We start from the raw sequence: 17,502 nt of genomic DNA, 5'->3' as shown, positions 1-17,502 counted from the left end.
ACTGCACGTTCTGTGGTAGGGGAAATGACAGAGCGTTAGAGGGGCCGTCTCAGGATAATTTCAGTCGCAATCTTACTCGCTCATGCCATACATCTCATCGTCGGAACTGCTGGTGCCTGAACCGACTGCCACTATTATAGGTTGGACTGTTGCTTGCCGTAGTCCATCTCGTGACTAATAACGTGGCTCTATCTCGTCAACGACTGTGGCCACACAACGCCTCCATGTTTCTACTGTTACCCGACCAAAGGATTCCTTTACGAGTTGTTCAATGTCTCTTAATTTGAACATTGTGTTCGATCGTCCATCACCCTTGATGATGCCCCATACCAACTCGATTGGATTCAGGTCGCAGTGATAAGGTGGCAGTCGTAAGACAGCGTGACCCTGACCCTTGATGTAACTGTCAACTTTATACATGGGGTCAGGTTTCATAGTTTTGATGATTTCATAGAGCTGTGGTTTCGTCGCTCGAGAAGGAAAGGTAATGTTCCTCTGTTGCAGCCAAGTAACCATGTCTCCTTTACGGTTATTAGAGGTTGGAGTCTTGCTTTCTGGATCCTGCACACTATGATACGGTGCATTGTCCATGACAATGAGAGACTTGGTAGGCAAAGCAGGGACTAATTTATCTTTCACCCACTCCAGAAATACATTGCCGTTCATTTCTGTGTGGTAGTCCCTGTTGTCTTTGGCCTTGGCTCTAAAGACGAGGTCACAGTCTGGGAGAACACCCTGACTAGCAGAACCAGCATGGAGAACTATGAGTCTTTCACCCTTTCCCATTGGTAACTTTCTACAAGACTCCTTACAGTCACCACTGGGTACCCACTGACTGCTAGCTGTGTGTGACGCATTTACCCATGTCTCATCTAAGAAGACGGGCTCATATCCTTCTTCATGTTTCTGCTTGATGGTACGAAGGTAATGATTTCGGAGACAAACAATGTCAGACCGTTCACACAACACAGCCCTATTTTCTCCAGTTATCTTTTTGTATTTGTAACCAAATGTATGCAACAGCTGCCATAGATTGTACTTCGTAACACGTAAATCATGGTCAGTTTCAAGGTGTTTCTTCAAAATTCTTAGGGACAGGTACTTATTTTCTGAGTGCAGTTTAACAATTGCACGTCTGACTTGATCCTTCTGAAAACTGTCTAATTTATCAACCTTGCGTGGTTTTGACATGTTCCCTACCTCCTTGGCCTTTAAGTTTCTGAGGGGACATACAAGAGTTTTTGAAGCTCGTTTCAAGAATTTATTAATTGCATAAAAAGGCTTTACTCTTTCTGCTTCACTTCTAAAGAAATCATACACATTCAACATGAACTGTTTAACATCTGCTGAGTAGCGCATCTTGTCATTGAATGAACACGGTCACTGTGTAGCACGTGCAGACTGTGCTTGCGCTGTTCCTTCCATGGTTTGTCCCCCTACGTGTCATGTACACATTTCTATACAAAATTACATGATAGTTTCTTAAAGAACTTCATCTGTCATGGGTCTTAAATTAAACAAAATTCAGATTTTGTTGGGTACAGGGTATTCATGGTCAAGTACCGTATTGATGTTGCCTAACTTGCAGCAATATAATTGAAGGCTGTTCAGTCCAAATTACAAAGGACACTTAATCTACTGTAAAACAAAATATGACTTGTGATACTAGAAATATTAATTTTCTTGATTGTTTGCAGTGGATGCAGTGAAAAGTATATCGGAAAGACAGAACTTAAATTAAAAAGAATGAATCTTCACCGTTCACAAATAAAGCAGCCACACAACCACACGATTCCACTCAGTGAACATTTAGAAGCATGTGGAAACGGCAACTTTTTAGTTTTCCCGCTATATAAGCTAAATTTTGATCATGAACCTACATTGTTTCAAAAAAAGCAACATTTCATTCATCAATACGCGCCTAAGTTAAATGTAAAGGCGTAAGTTATTTGTCCATTGTCACCTTTGTATTGTGACGTCATAGTTTCCTAAATGTTATGACGTCACGTAACTATATGTTACTACTTCATGTCCGTTATTCAGTTATGGCCTGATGAGACTCGTACGTGGTACGAGTTGAAAGCGCTAGCCTATTAAAACTGTGTTCAAACTTACTCCACTTATTTAATTATTACTCTATCTATCTATCTATCTATCTATCTATCTATCTATCTATCTATCTATCTATCTATCTATCTATCTATCTGTCTATCTATCTATCTACGGTATCTATCTCTCTCTCTCTCTCATGTTTTTTCTGATTTATTACAGAAACAGAGAAAAAGATATCGAGGGTCTTTTGACTCATCATTGCTTTCGCCCACCTTGCCTTTGTGGTGTTAGGAGCCGAGACATAGTAGTACCACCACGAGCAATTGTTAACAGTACACAAGTGGATTCAAACATTGTGGTATCAAAAGAAACCAGAGAGCAGAAAGTGACTTCTGAAAAGCAACGAAGCAGCAGTCAGCAACCAACACAAAAGCACAGCCTGCATGTTTCAACTTGTGTGAAAAGAGAATCAATGAATGCAGGTGTTATAACAAAATCAACAAGACACTTAAAGAGTGGCAGACTCATGGACTGTGAGGTAAGTGGAAGAACTCTTGATAAAAGTGTACAAGCACTACCATAACCTCCTTTATTGTCTCAAAAACAACCAGTAAACAATTGTGATTCATTGGTCTTCTTAACTTGACGTAAGAGCTGTTTTCTCATTGTCAGTTAGATTTGTATTTGGTGACCTCTAATAGGCGCCCTGTGACAGCAGAACAATATAGATTTATGACAAAGGTCAAATGTTTACTGCAGTGCTTTGCATTGTGTTCTCTCCTCCCTATACAGTATGCTTTGCCTACATGTTCTGTAAGGTTCCTGGCCGGGTTATCAATTCTAATTATAAAAAAACAAAACAGGAATGAAGTTTAGTTAAAAGAATATTTCATAACAGAAATAAGGTGCAAAACCTTCATGTGCTTTGTCAAAACCAACATACTTTTCCCCCTTCCCTGTTCAAACCCACATAATATTTTCTTTATCTTAATGTTGTTTCCACCCTCTAACTAAACTTCCCAAAATAAGATATCCCCAAACAAACCTATTCAATTCCTACACTATTTCTCCCCCAACTATAACTAACACTAATCTAAAAAAACATTATCCCATCTAGTGAAAAGTGAAACCCAAATGCTGGCGAAATGCAACTGACGATTCCCTTCCCAGGGTAGGCTTATATAGCTGACACACGCACCATATGACCAGGAAAGCGGACACAACCAATAAACACGCTCCTTACTGGTAAATCTCGGCTGTCTCAATCATGCGAGGATCATGATGTCGTTACATCTTTCCAGTCACTACACTCGCATGGGCATGAATTTCTACAGAAATGACAACAAAGATGGGTACTACGTCAGCCGCCCAAATCCCATTAAACTAACCCACCTGCTATGATTTTAAATATTTTAATTTACCCAACAAAATCCCGAGCCGACTCCAGATTTAAACTATTCTTAAAGGATTCTTAAAAAGGTTTTTACACATGCTTTATATTCGCTATTAATGAATACTTAGCTATATATGTTATACACTCAAGACAGTTTGAAACAGTAACACTTCGTTATATTGCTTGAATTAGCAATCTAAAACGGACGACCATTGCAAGCATTTGGCGATTACGTAAGATAATGAGGTAGCCAGTCACAAGATCGAGTGACGTCATACCGGACAGTTGTAGCATCAAAACACACACGTTAGCAACGGTGCCGCGCTGAATCACTCTCGGAAATTTATTTTTATCTTCACCAATAATTCGACCCACAAGGTCAAAAATGGATACTGACATAGAAGTACAACCTTTTCAATTTGAACCTATTTCTGGCAGCAAGAACAACAGGAATACTGACAACAATTCCAGCAGTTCACAAGAAAACATCGACGATGTTTTGAATAGGCCTCACACAGACTGGTATGCTAGTCCTTTGCGTACCATATTTTCAGGAAAACAGATTAACTATGGAATCAATCTTTCAGCTGTCACGGTAAAATGTGGAGTCACAATTACCGCAATGTTAGACCAATAATAATATGCCTGTCACAAGGGAAAATTCCAACATATACAAAATATACAATTTTGTATATTTGGTATTTCCAAAACATACAATTTTGTATAGTTGGTATATCCAAAACTATACAATTTTGGATAGATTTTACCACTGCTTCATTGAATTTTTTGAGCCCGTAAGAGGTATTCTTGGGTTTTGAAAATATTACTAATGTTACCGAACAGTATTTTTGCACGTGACAATAATATGTTTATACCATTTTCATTATGGCAACTATATTTGGAGTGTTATGAAATAATTTGTATTTCTTTATGTTGACAGCATTTTACATAAGCAATAGAACATTTGTGCAGATTTTAGTAACAGATAACGTAAATAATACCGCTGTCTTAATTAGATCGCGGTTTGAAAAAGCACTGTTTGTATAATGAAAGGCTGCCGCTGTTTTAACTAGGTCGGGGTTAGAAAAGCACTGTTTGTATGGGGAAAGGCTGCCGCTGTATAAACTTAATTGGGGTTAGAAAAGCACTGTTTGTATTACGAAAGGCTGCTGCTGTTTTAACTAGGTCGGGGTTAGAAAAGCACTGTTTGTATAACGAAAGGCTGCCGCTGTCTTAACTAGGTCGGGGTTAGAAAAGCACTGTTTGTATAACGAGAGGCTGTCGCTGTCTAAACTAGAACAACCAATAAACGGAATAGCAAGAGAGTAGCCTTTTAGCAATTGTCACGATCATTGCAAAATAATAGATACAAAATCCATGAATTTAAAATTGTACAAGGAAACATATATAGGAAACACTTTGTTTGAATAAATTCCTATTATATTACGTTCACGACATTAGTTCTGGAGTTTTCACAGTAAAATTCAATATATATATTTCTGTGATTTCATGTAATGGTGATTCTAAATATAAAACATTGGTTGATTTTGTTTGACAAACAGTTGTACACACCGTCCATTGTGATACTTCTACTTAAGGATGTTTGTTTAATCAATTGGCATGCGTTCATTGTAAACAAGGGTCATTAGTGTGAAAGGATTACTAAGTTTGTCATCCAGTATAATCTTTCATGATTTGCATAATTAGAACAGAGTTTGTAATTAGGTACATCCGGACTCCAGTTAATCACGGCAGCTACATCAGTTGAGAGAGACTGGAGAAGAGGCGAGCAACTCAATGTGATTTATGAATTTGTGGAATTTTAATAAATAAACGAACGCCTGTCGCAAAAATGCATTCGAACATTGAAAACGCACATTCGCAGATTTCTATGGTACATTTGAGGGTGAACGTGAACGAAGCCGTGCAGGATGCCTAACAGCGATTTGTCTTCAGGACACACAGTGAGCTCAGGTGAGTTTATTAATGATGATATTTTCATTCATTCATAGATATGGCGATCATGAGCGCTGACACTATATGTGTTCGCAATAGAACATTTGGAGGACTAGACACATATTGATTCACTATATGACAACATCAAATCCAGTATTTGTTTAATGCAACAGGTTTAAAGGATTCAAAATTGTGCATTATTATAAAATACAACGTGTGTTTCTTCGTCTCCCATGTCAAATACATTAATGATTTGTTTTAAATATAATTTAATATTACTATGACTTTTACATTATAACTAAAATTATGGCCAACAAACTATTGTACATATTATACACATTGAAATTTCTGTTAACTGTGTTTGCGGTGGGGTCCAGACAATTCCCCAAATGGACAATTCCAAATACAACTGCGTAAAATATTAATGCTGATTTGGAGAAAATTACCAAATGGATGAAAGCAAGTAAAACTGAATCCAGAGAAAACAGAAACTTTCTATTTCACGTTAAATTAAAGTCTTCCCAAGTGCAAAACCTAATCTTAAAATGAAAGTAATTAATATTTATGACTTTGGGAATAATATTTCAGTCAGATTCTGATATTGACGAGTTAAAAAGGAAATCCCTATGATTAATTGCCTAAAGCCTTAGATACCTTTCTGGTGTCCACTGCCGTGAACCATACACGCTCACTCAGTTAAATAACTCCTTTCACTTAAATCGTTAGAAGTTATGAACAAGCATATAATGACCGGACGCTGAAATAATGCTGATGAGACGTTACATTTTAACTCACTCACTCAATACGGACTATACAGACCATTTGTGGGGCGATAAGGGGTACAGGCCACGAGAAAATTTATAGAGCAACTAACACAGCCATTACACCTTTTTACAAGATGGAAAACATCTTTGCTGTAAGTAATTACATTTATAGAAATCGAACCAATATACAGGCTATATGTTGTAGAACAGAATGCTTTGCCAAGTTATTCCTACCTGATACCATTAATAATTTGAATAGTCATCTGATATAGAGGATTATTAAACTTGGACAGTGTTACTTAATGTAAATTTAATATTTTTGTTTGTGCAGAAATAATTACCACAACCTCCCTGCATACTCTTACTAATTTATCAGCTATTCCCTTCATTACGTAATATTATTCCACTAAATATTTCTTTAATTCCCTTTTACTCACTTGCCTTTTCCTAAATTAATCCATCAATGCATAATTACTTTAACATTTTTTCTATGTACAGTGGTCCCTCGCTACAGCGCTACCAATGGGGTCCAAATAATTGGTGGGCATTATAGACGATGAGCCGTTTAACCGAGGCCGAGGCGGGGAAGCGCGCTCGGCAAATCTCAAATCATCAATGTGTTTATCTCACGTCACGTCAAAATAGTATATATTTTTATGGACCTAGATCTACATGTAATATCATTCATTTATTAAATCTGTCACATTTCACAATGTCTGAAATACGTATTCCATTTCAATTTATCATTTTTTATCTATAAATTAAAAAAATATTCACTATTTCCCGCGATGTTATTGAAAATAAAATTCTCGGACACACGTTTCGACAATGGGTCCGCATTGAACATGTCAACGAGCAAAATAAAGACGTTTTAAGCAAATCTTTAAATATATTATACAAAGTGATAAATAAAATCAACAAAAATATATATGTATATCCAAGCACGTGTTTACCTCACATCCCGTCTATTTTTATACCTTGTGTACTTCCGTTGTCTCACAGCTACATAATGTACCTTCACAATTTTATTGTAATCCTAAATATACTTACGTATTTCATCAACTATTATCTTTTTCTTTATATCAATATGTAATCTCAGCATCTATATCTTGTACATTTCTATTAATAATTCGCAGGCACCATTTCTTAAATATTATTCACGGTGCATCACGGTCTTTATTATTTCCGACATGTTGCACATGCGTATTCTATGTTCCTTCTCAGTTCTTCGTCCGCCATGTTTCACCAATTTTCTTGGCCCTCCGGCCAACCCATGCTACCTCCTCGGAGTTGTGCCGGCTGTTGCTTAACATTCATACCTTATTCTTTACTCTGTGGCATTTTATTTCATAATCTCCCCCAATTCATTTTCACATTCCAATCATAATTCATATCCCTCTTCGCAGGCCGGCTACTGCCCCTGCACACACACTGCTCTTGTCAGGCCGGCTTGCCCCTACAATCAGCTGCTTCCTCACGGTTGTCCAGACCGGCTTGCCCCAGCAACCAATCTTACAAAACTTATATCATTCATAAGCAACAACCGAGCCAGCTCCCAATTTGTGCCAAGTTTTATAATAAATTGTGTATTTTATTTCTTGTTTTGTTGTTTCTGCAAAAATATACAGTTAATCCATGATACCAGGTTTTGTCACATAATCCTTTATCGCCTCGGACTCGGTTGTAATGATTTAAACTTCCATCGGCTTAAAAGACAATATATTAAGAAACGATTCGCCTTTCTATTCTAAAGGCTAAGTGAGTTTATATTCAGTGGTTTATGGGAAACAATTTGTCAATTTAGCTGTTTTGAAATCCATGTACATCCTACGTTCGGGTGAATTTGCACTTATGTTATAACTGAAGAATTAATTCATATTATAAGACACGTATTAAGTATTAAACAGTTAAATAGTTTTTCTTAGTACCTGAACACCTTTCCATCGACCGCACCAAACTGTTGACCAATCGTTTTTCATGAATTCTACGTCAAATAAGATCAGAACACGTGTATAATTACAATATCCTCAGGATACCAGAAACAACGAAATGTACAAATTAACAAACATGACCAACATTATTATTTAATGATAATGTAGGTGTCATGCATGTAATTATAGCTATATAAACATATGGTTAATTATTCAGTTTGTGTGAAGTCGGTCATAAATACAAGAAACAGTTGATTCTGAAATTCTTTAAACATGTACTTTTAAGTATATTTTCCCAATATTATATTATCCCCAAAAGGGCAATTATATTCATGTTATAGTTTTTCAGTCAATTTTTGAATATGAATTACGTAACATTTAGGCCACTTTGATTTTTATAAGACCAATGTTGTTACAGACCCAGGGACCGACTAGGTTCATTACATGTCATAAAAGTGCCGGGACATAATGTGGTGGCAATACATTCTCAAATTAGCACCTATCACAAAGGGACCGGCCATTTGGGTTTGTCCTCAGGGAATGTGTTATGCAATTTGTGTATTCATGAAATAACATTCAACAAACTCTGTACTTAGTCGGGTGATTTAGGATTGATGCATTTGTACTTGGTATAAATAAATGAATTACATTATTTTCTTAATCGTGTGCGAAATACGCATAATGTCGGAAAGGGCAAGTTAGATCCCAAAATACTGACTTCGTTCCTAAATAAATCACAACCCTCACTTATAATTGTATCAGTGTATCACTTTAAATTTTAATGATGTAAATCACGTATCTGTCACTTTTAATGTAGAATACGTCAGTCACTCAACCAGTTCCACTATTATTTTCCCAAAAGATCAAAGATTAAAAACAGTTATCAAGATTTAATTTCCATATCTTTAGAAATACTTTATCTTAACACTGAAACTGCCATCTTGATGTATTATTCTGTATTGAATGACATTAGATATATGCTCCTATACCGCCGCTGGTGTCTTAATTTGCGAGAATTAAACATTTGGTTTGCATCCAACCATGCGCGTCCCAAATTATACAGCGTCAAGCTTTCAGAGCACCAAATAAGTTTTCCAAAGTAGAAATTAAGCAAAATGAATATTTATCAAGTTTCCTTTTGCTAGAACATATGCATGCTGTTGTGGTTTTTCAAAAAAAAATCTTCGTTCTATCTGTTGTTAACAATATTAAAACAACATGTACTATTTAATATATAATACGGAAATATATTACATATTATTTACGCATCCGGCTGCTCACAATACAATGCTAGTAAACAATGTTTGTGTCCCAGGGAGTGAATACCAATTAGACCAAGCCAGCTCTACGGACACTGACTCTCCCAAAGACAGCAAGGTACATTATACAGTTAATTGAAAACTGTAATCTCAAACATATCTAAAGCTACTTCTACACTTTATCATATACTCAGCAGTTGAATATTCTGTAAAATTGAAATTAATCCTCTGTTAGTGTACAGTGACGATTCTTGCAGGCTATATAATGCAGGCACGGCCCGTTATGTATCATTCAATCTTTATCTTTCTCACTTTCTTATAAAGGCATAATGATCGATAATCTCTTCTGTTGCAGTGTGAAATGTTAATTTATTGTGAGTAAGGCTAATCCCTTTCTCCAGACATTAATTGATCACTCAACAACAACTGACAAGGGATTACTCCTCGTTAAGGCAATACTAAGTGATACAGTATACTGCAGGTTAACTAGATTAATTAACTAATCAAGGGTTAAATGAGATTGTTTACTTAGAGTGTGATGTAATCCGTTTGATGTCGAATTACAAAGAGTGAATCTTCAAAAAGGGTAAGCATACCCAACACTACCGGTAGCATCTGACATTCACAAATAGTGTTGTTCTAATACATCAAGCTATAATACTGACACGTTGCTTAAGGGTTATCGGAATAATTTTGAATTTGATTTTCACATATTTTCCTCCTTTGCTCATGAGCATATACATGGATATACATGCATATGCATTATAAATTTGAAATGCAATTGTAAATAAAGGTGTTGTTTTTCTTCAGAAGAGTCGTAACCGAGTCCTCGGGATACGCCATCGCAACCTTCCTATCCAGAAGAAACAGAGGTACGAGGACGCATTAAAGATAGCTCAGTTTATGCCCTCCGAGGAAAGTAACTATGACGAAGACGGCATAAAGATTTTTTACAGTACGACCAAAGAACTGCGAGTCGACGGAACTGCAGATGGCGAAGAGGCTCGCAGATGAGACATACATGAAGAAGCTGGACATTACAGCAGCTTTCCCTAAGGCAAGATGTGTCCGTTGACCAACATCCAAAAACCCATTCCCTGACATAAAGAAGGATATGTCATGGGTCAATACCGAGTATGGAAACCCGTGGTCGGGTGTGGTGTGGTGTGGTGTGGTGTGGTGTGGTGTGGTGTGGTGTGGTGTGGTGTGTGTAACGTAATATATGTGGGTGGGTTAGTGACTGAATTTGCGGATGTGTGTGGTCGTGGTACTTCTATGGGGGTGTGATGCGTATTTTGTCTCGAAAGCCTAAATGGTTGGTTGTTTAAATAGTGACACTTTAATAAACTATTTTTCTTCTTCTTTTTGTTCATTGTCAAGATGTCGTGTATTACTTCCTAGACTGCTGACATGTGTTATCATTTTTTATCTTCAAATATCACGATGTGCCCACTGATACCATCATTATGTTGATTGCCTGATTGTTTAGAACTATCAGTTGCGATATATTATATGATTGCTTTGTATAACATCGGCATGCTGTTCACTTTCATTGGGACTGGATGCTTTGCACAATAGCCAGAGTATCTCACTGTTAATTATTTTTTTATCATTTGCATTTACATAAGTAAACAACATATCAATTTAATCTGAATACGTCAATGTGTCAATTTCTTGTTCTAAAAAGTACAGGTATAAGTATTCATTTTCGACTTCTTATCATTTGTATTTGTAAGAATTTTTTCAAAAAATCGTCCTGTTGTACATTACATTTATGGTTGTAGTTTGTTGACTTTGCTAACGATATTATAATTAGGCTGAGCCCCAAGAAATGTTTTGAACATTTGATTGCATTTTAAGCAATTTTGTGCCGTTTGGACAATATTCATACCAACAAATGTAACAGTGACAAAAGTCAAATAAACAAACATGGCGGATGTAAATTTCGGAGTTAAATCAGGTCTTTTAAAAAATCGGGAATAGTTTCTGCGCACCCGGCCACTTGGGTTCCAGCCACTAATGCCTACGTCCACTTTTGCCTACAGTTACTATTGCCTCCAAAAAAATAAAGCAGTGTGGAATAATGCCTACACAATGAAAACAACATGCCCATGCTAGGAATGAACTCTTTGGAATTTCTTTGAAATCATCAAATATCTGCTGGTGTATACTATAAGAACTAATGCAATGATGCAGAAATGATGCACTGATAGCAGGTGTCGCTGAAAATCACTGGTGCATGACTTTGTTTATTGTAGACTGTAGGCATTAGTGGACGCCGCCGCCACCTGGGAGCAATACTGCCACAAACGTGCAATGTCCCTTTTCCCATGTTGAAGCATATTGAGAAAAGCATACCTTTGTACTTATTATCTTTCGTAAAACATAAGACATTAATACTATATATATCCCCGTGTTATGGGTTTTCGAACGCTGAATAAACATTCATAGTTTTTTCACATGATAAAACATCTCATTCACTTATAAAAGACAACTTTATTATAAAAAAAGTCATCATTGGAGTATTAACAATTTTGGTGTGACGCCACTTCCCCCCCCCCCCCCCGTTATAGTGCAAGTATTCATGATAGAAAACGTATGATGTCCGGAAACTTAAGATCCCATGATTGTGTTATGAATAATAATAAAGGCATGTTTGATGCTGAAGGCTCTGATCAAAAACAGGACAATCCACTACGGTTGTCTGGCAACACGATATTTTTAGGGTATTTTAAAAAAAACATCTTTGATTTTATTTTGAAGAGGATTTTTCCAAGGACTGCTGTTTTAAAAAAATGTGATTTTTCGCGTTCTGCCGAGATTTCACATTATAACTGTAATAGGCGCCCTCTGGCGGGCTGCCCAGTGACAGGATTGTAATAGGAGAGTACTAAGTTCGAACCCTGTTCATATTATTTCGGTCTTTGCGTTGTGTTCTACTGTGATCAGTCATGAACAGTGTACTCTCTCGAGGTTCTATGGTTGGTCAGGTTCTCAACTTTGCTAAAACAAAACTAAGACAAAATCATAAATTAAATGATTTATTAAACTTAACAAAATGTACAAATTAACAGTAAATCAGAAAAATACAAAAAGAAAGCACTCACACACAGTTAAACTTTTTCTATTAGCCTACATGTCTTTATCGTTTACTGCCTAATTTACTGCCTATTTTCTCCTACACCTACTTCTCCCCCACACCACTATTCCAATAACTATACTAATTAAATACCTTACAAAACCTACATTTTAATTTATTTCTTACTCTCCAATCTATCTAAATCCTTATTTCTACATGTTTTTCCTACAACTACTTTTCCCCCACCGGACTACCACATAAACTAAACCTACACCTAAAACTAGTCGTAAAGAAAACCTTATTGCCTAGAGGGATGTTCCCCCGTAGTGGGTGTTGTGGACTTACTTGTCGGGATACCTGAAACTTCAGACGACTAATCTCGGTCGTATCAGCTTTTATACCCACGGAGCTAACCATATTCATAGGTCACGGGTCATACAATCTTCTAAACTTCCCATTGGTCAAATGATAATTCCTAACATAGCGTGCTCGGCGACACCTATAGAACCGGAAACACGCTACGGCAGGAAGACATGCGGACCTCGCAACCGTCACAGGGAATTCCAATGGAATTTTACTGCCAAACGTGAGTAATAAATAGATTAATTGACTATAAGATAACGACTTCCACCAGCACTGCTGAAGCACTACAAAGCCCTATAATTTACAACCCTTACCGTACATGAAAATTAAACTTGCTGCCATACTACCCGATAAATTGCGATCTATTTTTAGCCCAACTACCACATACCTCCCCCCTTAAGATCAAAATTACCCAATTTTGTCCCCAAAATACTGCTTTCCTAACACAACACTTTCATTCTTACAGATAAATAACAGATGAACAGAAAAACAGCAAAAGGAAACATCGACAACAACAGCTTCAGTCTGAGTCCAGGTTGTTGATGGCTTCCAGCTCCTCTTCTTCCCGTTCTTCACTCGATCTCCTCCTAGACGGCAGCCAGTGTCTCCTACGCTGTGGAGCTTCTTTGAGTGCTTTCCGGCTGGCTGATAAACATGCTGATTCTTGAGATGAAGATGATCCAGAAACGGAGATCGGGGTTCCTGTCGTCCTTCGCCGTGGCAACATCACTGAGCCAGGACTCAAAAAACTAGTATTCGGTAAACGGACTGGCTGCACTTCGCCCGAAGGATGGGTCTTGAGGTGCTGTCTACGGGAACTGGATTTGTTGAACACCCTCTTACAGATGCTGCACTGGTGGCGGAGGATGTCCTCCTTATGCCGGGCCAACCAGTGATCTAAATAGTCCCCATACTTCTTAAAGACTCTGCTGATGCAGCCTGGGACCTTACACCGCATCCCCTCCTCTGTCCATAATGGTCGCTCCTGATCCATAAACTCTTTCCAATCCTCTGGTTTGACATTGACTTCGAACGTTTCCATCCTAAAACAAGTGGAAGATAACTTCCAAGGAATCGATGTCGCCCTACAAACATTCTTTTTATTACTTATGCTTAAAACCAACACCCAACTTAAAAAAACAACAAATACAACATAAATTAAGAGATATAATTTATTTTGGAAATAACCAATCATAACGACGAAACTTATTAAAATCGGACGCGATAATCGGAGATTTTACAAATCTCCTAGCACTACGGGGAAAACATTTTCCTTGGCTTTACAGCCCTCCCTACTCTAGTTCTAACTGGTGATGGAGATAGACTACACTCAACACCATCCCCCTCTTCCTGCACAATAGATTCATCTGTTGACTCTGGAGCAGATTCAGTAGACAAAGATAACTCTGTCCTTGGCCTATCAGAATGTAACCAATTCTGGGGTGTATCAGTACCCAGGAAAGGTTTAAGATGATCCACATGTACATTGACAATACGACTACTACTGCTTTTCTGAATTTGGTAGGTTAAGTCTGAAACGTAACCAACTACAAGATAAGGACCATCCCAACCTAATCCCAACTTTTGATTTGCCTTTGGTGGGTACCACCGCCAGACAAACTCCCCAATTTCAAAAGACCTAGTCTTTAAGCCCTGTTCATAATTTCGTTTTTGAGCTGCAGCCGCAACTCCTAACCATTCAGAGGCAAATTGGAAGACTTTCTGCATGGTTTCCTGTAACCACTTGACATAAGCAACTGAACATTGTTGAACCTGAACTCCAGGTGGATTCTCCACCATGACATCTATCGGTACCCTTATCTCACGACCTAACATCATCAGATTTGGAGAACAATGTGTGCTTTTATGTTCGCTGCAACGGTATTCCATGAGAAGATATGGAAGGTGATCATCCCAATCCGAAGGTTCTTGTTGGACATAAATGGATAGCATTTGCTTAAGCGTACGATTAAAACGTTCTATCATCCCATCAGATTGGGGTCGGTACGGTGTAGTTCTGGTCTTCTCTATTCCCAACAATGCACAGATTTCTGCAAATAGATTGAACTCAAACTCCCTTCCCTGATCGGTATGCACCTGTAAAGGGCAGCCAATACGACAAAATACTTCTGAGACCAGCTTATCAGCAGCAGTAATGGCAGTATGGTTTGGGATTGCAAAGGCCTCTTTCCACTTTGTGAAATAATCCCCAACAACCATATTATATTCATTGCCCTGTCGACTGATTGGTAAAGGACCCATAATATCAATGGCAATGCATTCAACAGGAGAGCGAACTTGAAACTGTCTCAATCGAGATTTGCCCTTCCCAGGACCAGGTTTGCATCTAGCGCAAAATAGGCACGCTTTACACCACAATTTGATGTCCTTTGACATGTCTGGCCAATAAAACCTGGACTTGATAGATTGCAGTGTTTTGTCTCTGCCAAAATGACCTGCTGACCTATTACTATGCAGATGTTGAAATATGTTATCCCTAACCATGGCTGGAGCAACCAACTGTACCCGGTGACCAAAGAAGTCAGACTCTATTTTGCGGTACAACAGTCCATTTTCAATCACTAGGCTATCCCACTGACCCCAAAGACATTTAGCCTCTGCAGACAAATCTACTATTTCTGTTCCTGAGGGTCTATCTGTACTCGTTTTCAGTAACTCCAAAATTGGACCTATACCCTTGTCAGCTTTCTGTCCTCCTAATACCTCATCTCTCGTCCAGATTGGTAACCAATTAGGAACACTAGCAGAGTTTTCCACAGAGGTATGCGATGGGATATGCCCACCTTCTGCGGAACGATCACTACAAGTAGCCGTTGCACCAGGGGTCCGGAAAATTTAAAATCCCAATCGGACATTTACATTTATGCCACGCCCCCTTCAAACAGCGTGTTTTAGTACGACTTTTTACACACAAATTACAAGTTGTTACGTATTCATAATATGATGAATATGATGAAATATTCATGAGTCTGCTCAAGTAACATTTGGATCGAGACTATTATCCCATATTTGGTTATCACGTGACCTCACGGGAAAAGTTTTTTTTTAAACTAAAGATTATTTAAAAACAAGACAGATAATATAATCATAAATCCTAAACTATCGTTGATAGCAATAGTTATTTGAATACTTTTTCATCTGTACTTAATTATTGACCATAAAAAAATTTGATATCGATCGTCACAGAAAGCAAAATGGCGGTCAATCAAGATTCAGTATACGACTAGCTACTGAAAACAATAAAATCGGCAAATCCTCATTGTATGTCAACCAAGTGAAAGTCGTTTGCCACGACTTACAAAATGATCATTCAGACTTTGTGGGTTTGGCAGATCCGCTCGACTGATTTGCATCGGTCGACTGGCTGTCGTCACGCTTTCGCTTCTTGTCTGAGGTTACATATCGTAGCATTGTGAGGATAATGAGGTACATAGATGATGCAAGGTATTTATGTACAGTTGTAAACACATTTTACTCAAATTAACAAGATGTTCTCAGTAATAAATCCTCGATTAATCAGTGTCAACTCAGTTTATTGCCTATTACAGTGATTGACCGATTGGACTATCATGTAGGTACGATGTATTTACAGCAATCAAAACAAACAAAGCTTGTCAGTGTAGATAATCTTCATTGTGTTACAATTGCAGACAGAAATTGCTTAGTCCTAACTGTTGATCATGTCCGGTCAAAATTTAAGAATGTCCTGACAATACTTTTTAAAATGTCCGGACAGAAAAATTTAACTGTCCGGTAAGCAATATTTTAAACCGGACATTTGAGATTCCCAATCGGACATGTCCGGCGCATATGACGGTTTCCGGACCCCTGCGTTGCACTATCGCTAACGGAAAGTGGAGAAATTCTGGCGGAGTCCATGACCTGAGAGTGGGAACCATCATTTTTAGAAATACTGTCCACCACTCCAGTGTGTAACACCTGACTAGTTTTAACTGATGACTGATTTGAGTCATTTGAAAAGCATGCAGCACATTCCAAACATTCCTCAAACCCACACTTTCTAACTGGTTTACGTGACAAGCAATCAGCATTTTGATGTTTGGTGCCCGCTCGATACTGGATTTCAAAACTATATGTCTCAATGATACTTAACCATCTTGCTAGAATTCCTTCAGGATCCCTGAAGTTTTTCAACCATATCAGTGGAGCATGATCTGTTCGTATCAGGAATTTTCGACCATACAAGTAGTGTCGAAATGATTTCAGAAAAGTGACTACTGCTAACAATTCTCGCTTGGTGGTGCAATAATTTCTTTGTGCCGGACCAAGAGTTTTACTAGCATAAGCTAAGACCTTTTCTTTCCCATTCTGCACTTGTGAGAGAACAGCTCCCATACCGTATGCACTAGCATCCGTATCAAGTATAAACAGACCTTCATCCTGAGGAAATGCCAGTACTGGAGCAACTAATAAACATTGTTTCAACTGACAAAAAGCACTATCACATTCCTCAGTCCAAATGAAAGGAACACCCTTCCGTGTTAGTCTATTCAAAGGAAAAGCTATCTCCGAGAACTTTGGTACAAAGTGTCGATAATAACCAACGAGTCCTAGAAAGCTACGGACCTCTGTTCGTTTTTCAGGTTTTGGCCAGGTATTGACAGAACTAGTCTTTTCAGGATTACATCTTATCCCTTCTGCTGAAACTATATGTCCCAAAAAT

At 38.0% G+C, this 17,502-nt stretch overlaps 1 protein-coding gene across 1 annotated transcript in view; it reads left to right on the top strand.

Moving 5' to 3' along the window:
* LOC139474145 (EF-hand calcium-binding domain-containing protein 6-like) overlaps window positions 1–17,502 on the top strand; it is a 538,680-nt gene that overhangs the window by 166,925 nt on the left and 354,253 nt on the right. The window contains exon 4 of the mRNA XM_071257029.1: window positions 2,272–2,590. Within this exon, the coding sequence (XP_071113130.1) occupies window positions 2,272–2,590 (319 nt within the window). The remainder of the gene's footprint in view (window positions 1–2,271; window positions 2,591–17,502) is intronic.

Source organism: Haliotis cracherodii, unplaced genomic scaffold (assembly GCF_022045235.1).
Source record: "Haliotis cracherodii isolate W230 unplaced genomic scaffold, xgHalCrac1.p SCAF_3, whole genome shotgun sequence".
NCBI lineage: Eukaryota > Metazoa > Mollusca > Gastropoda > Lepetellida > Haliotidae > Haliotis > Haliotis cracherodii.
The sequence above is the reverse complement of the archived record's forward strand: the minus strand, read 5'-3'. Positions and strand labels throughout refer to the sequence as shown.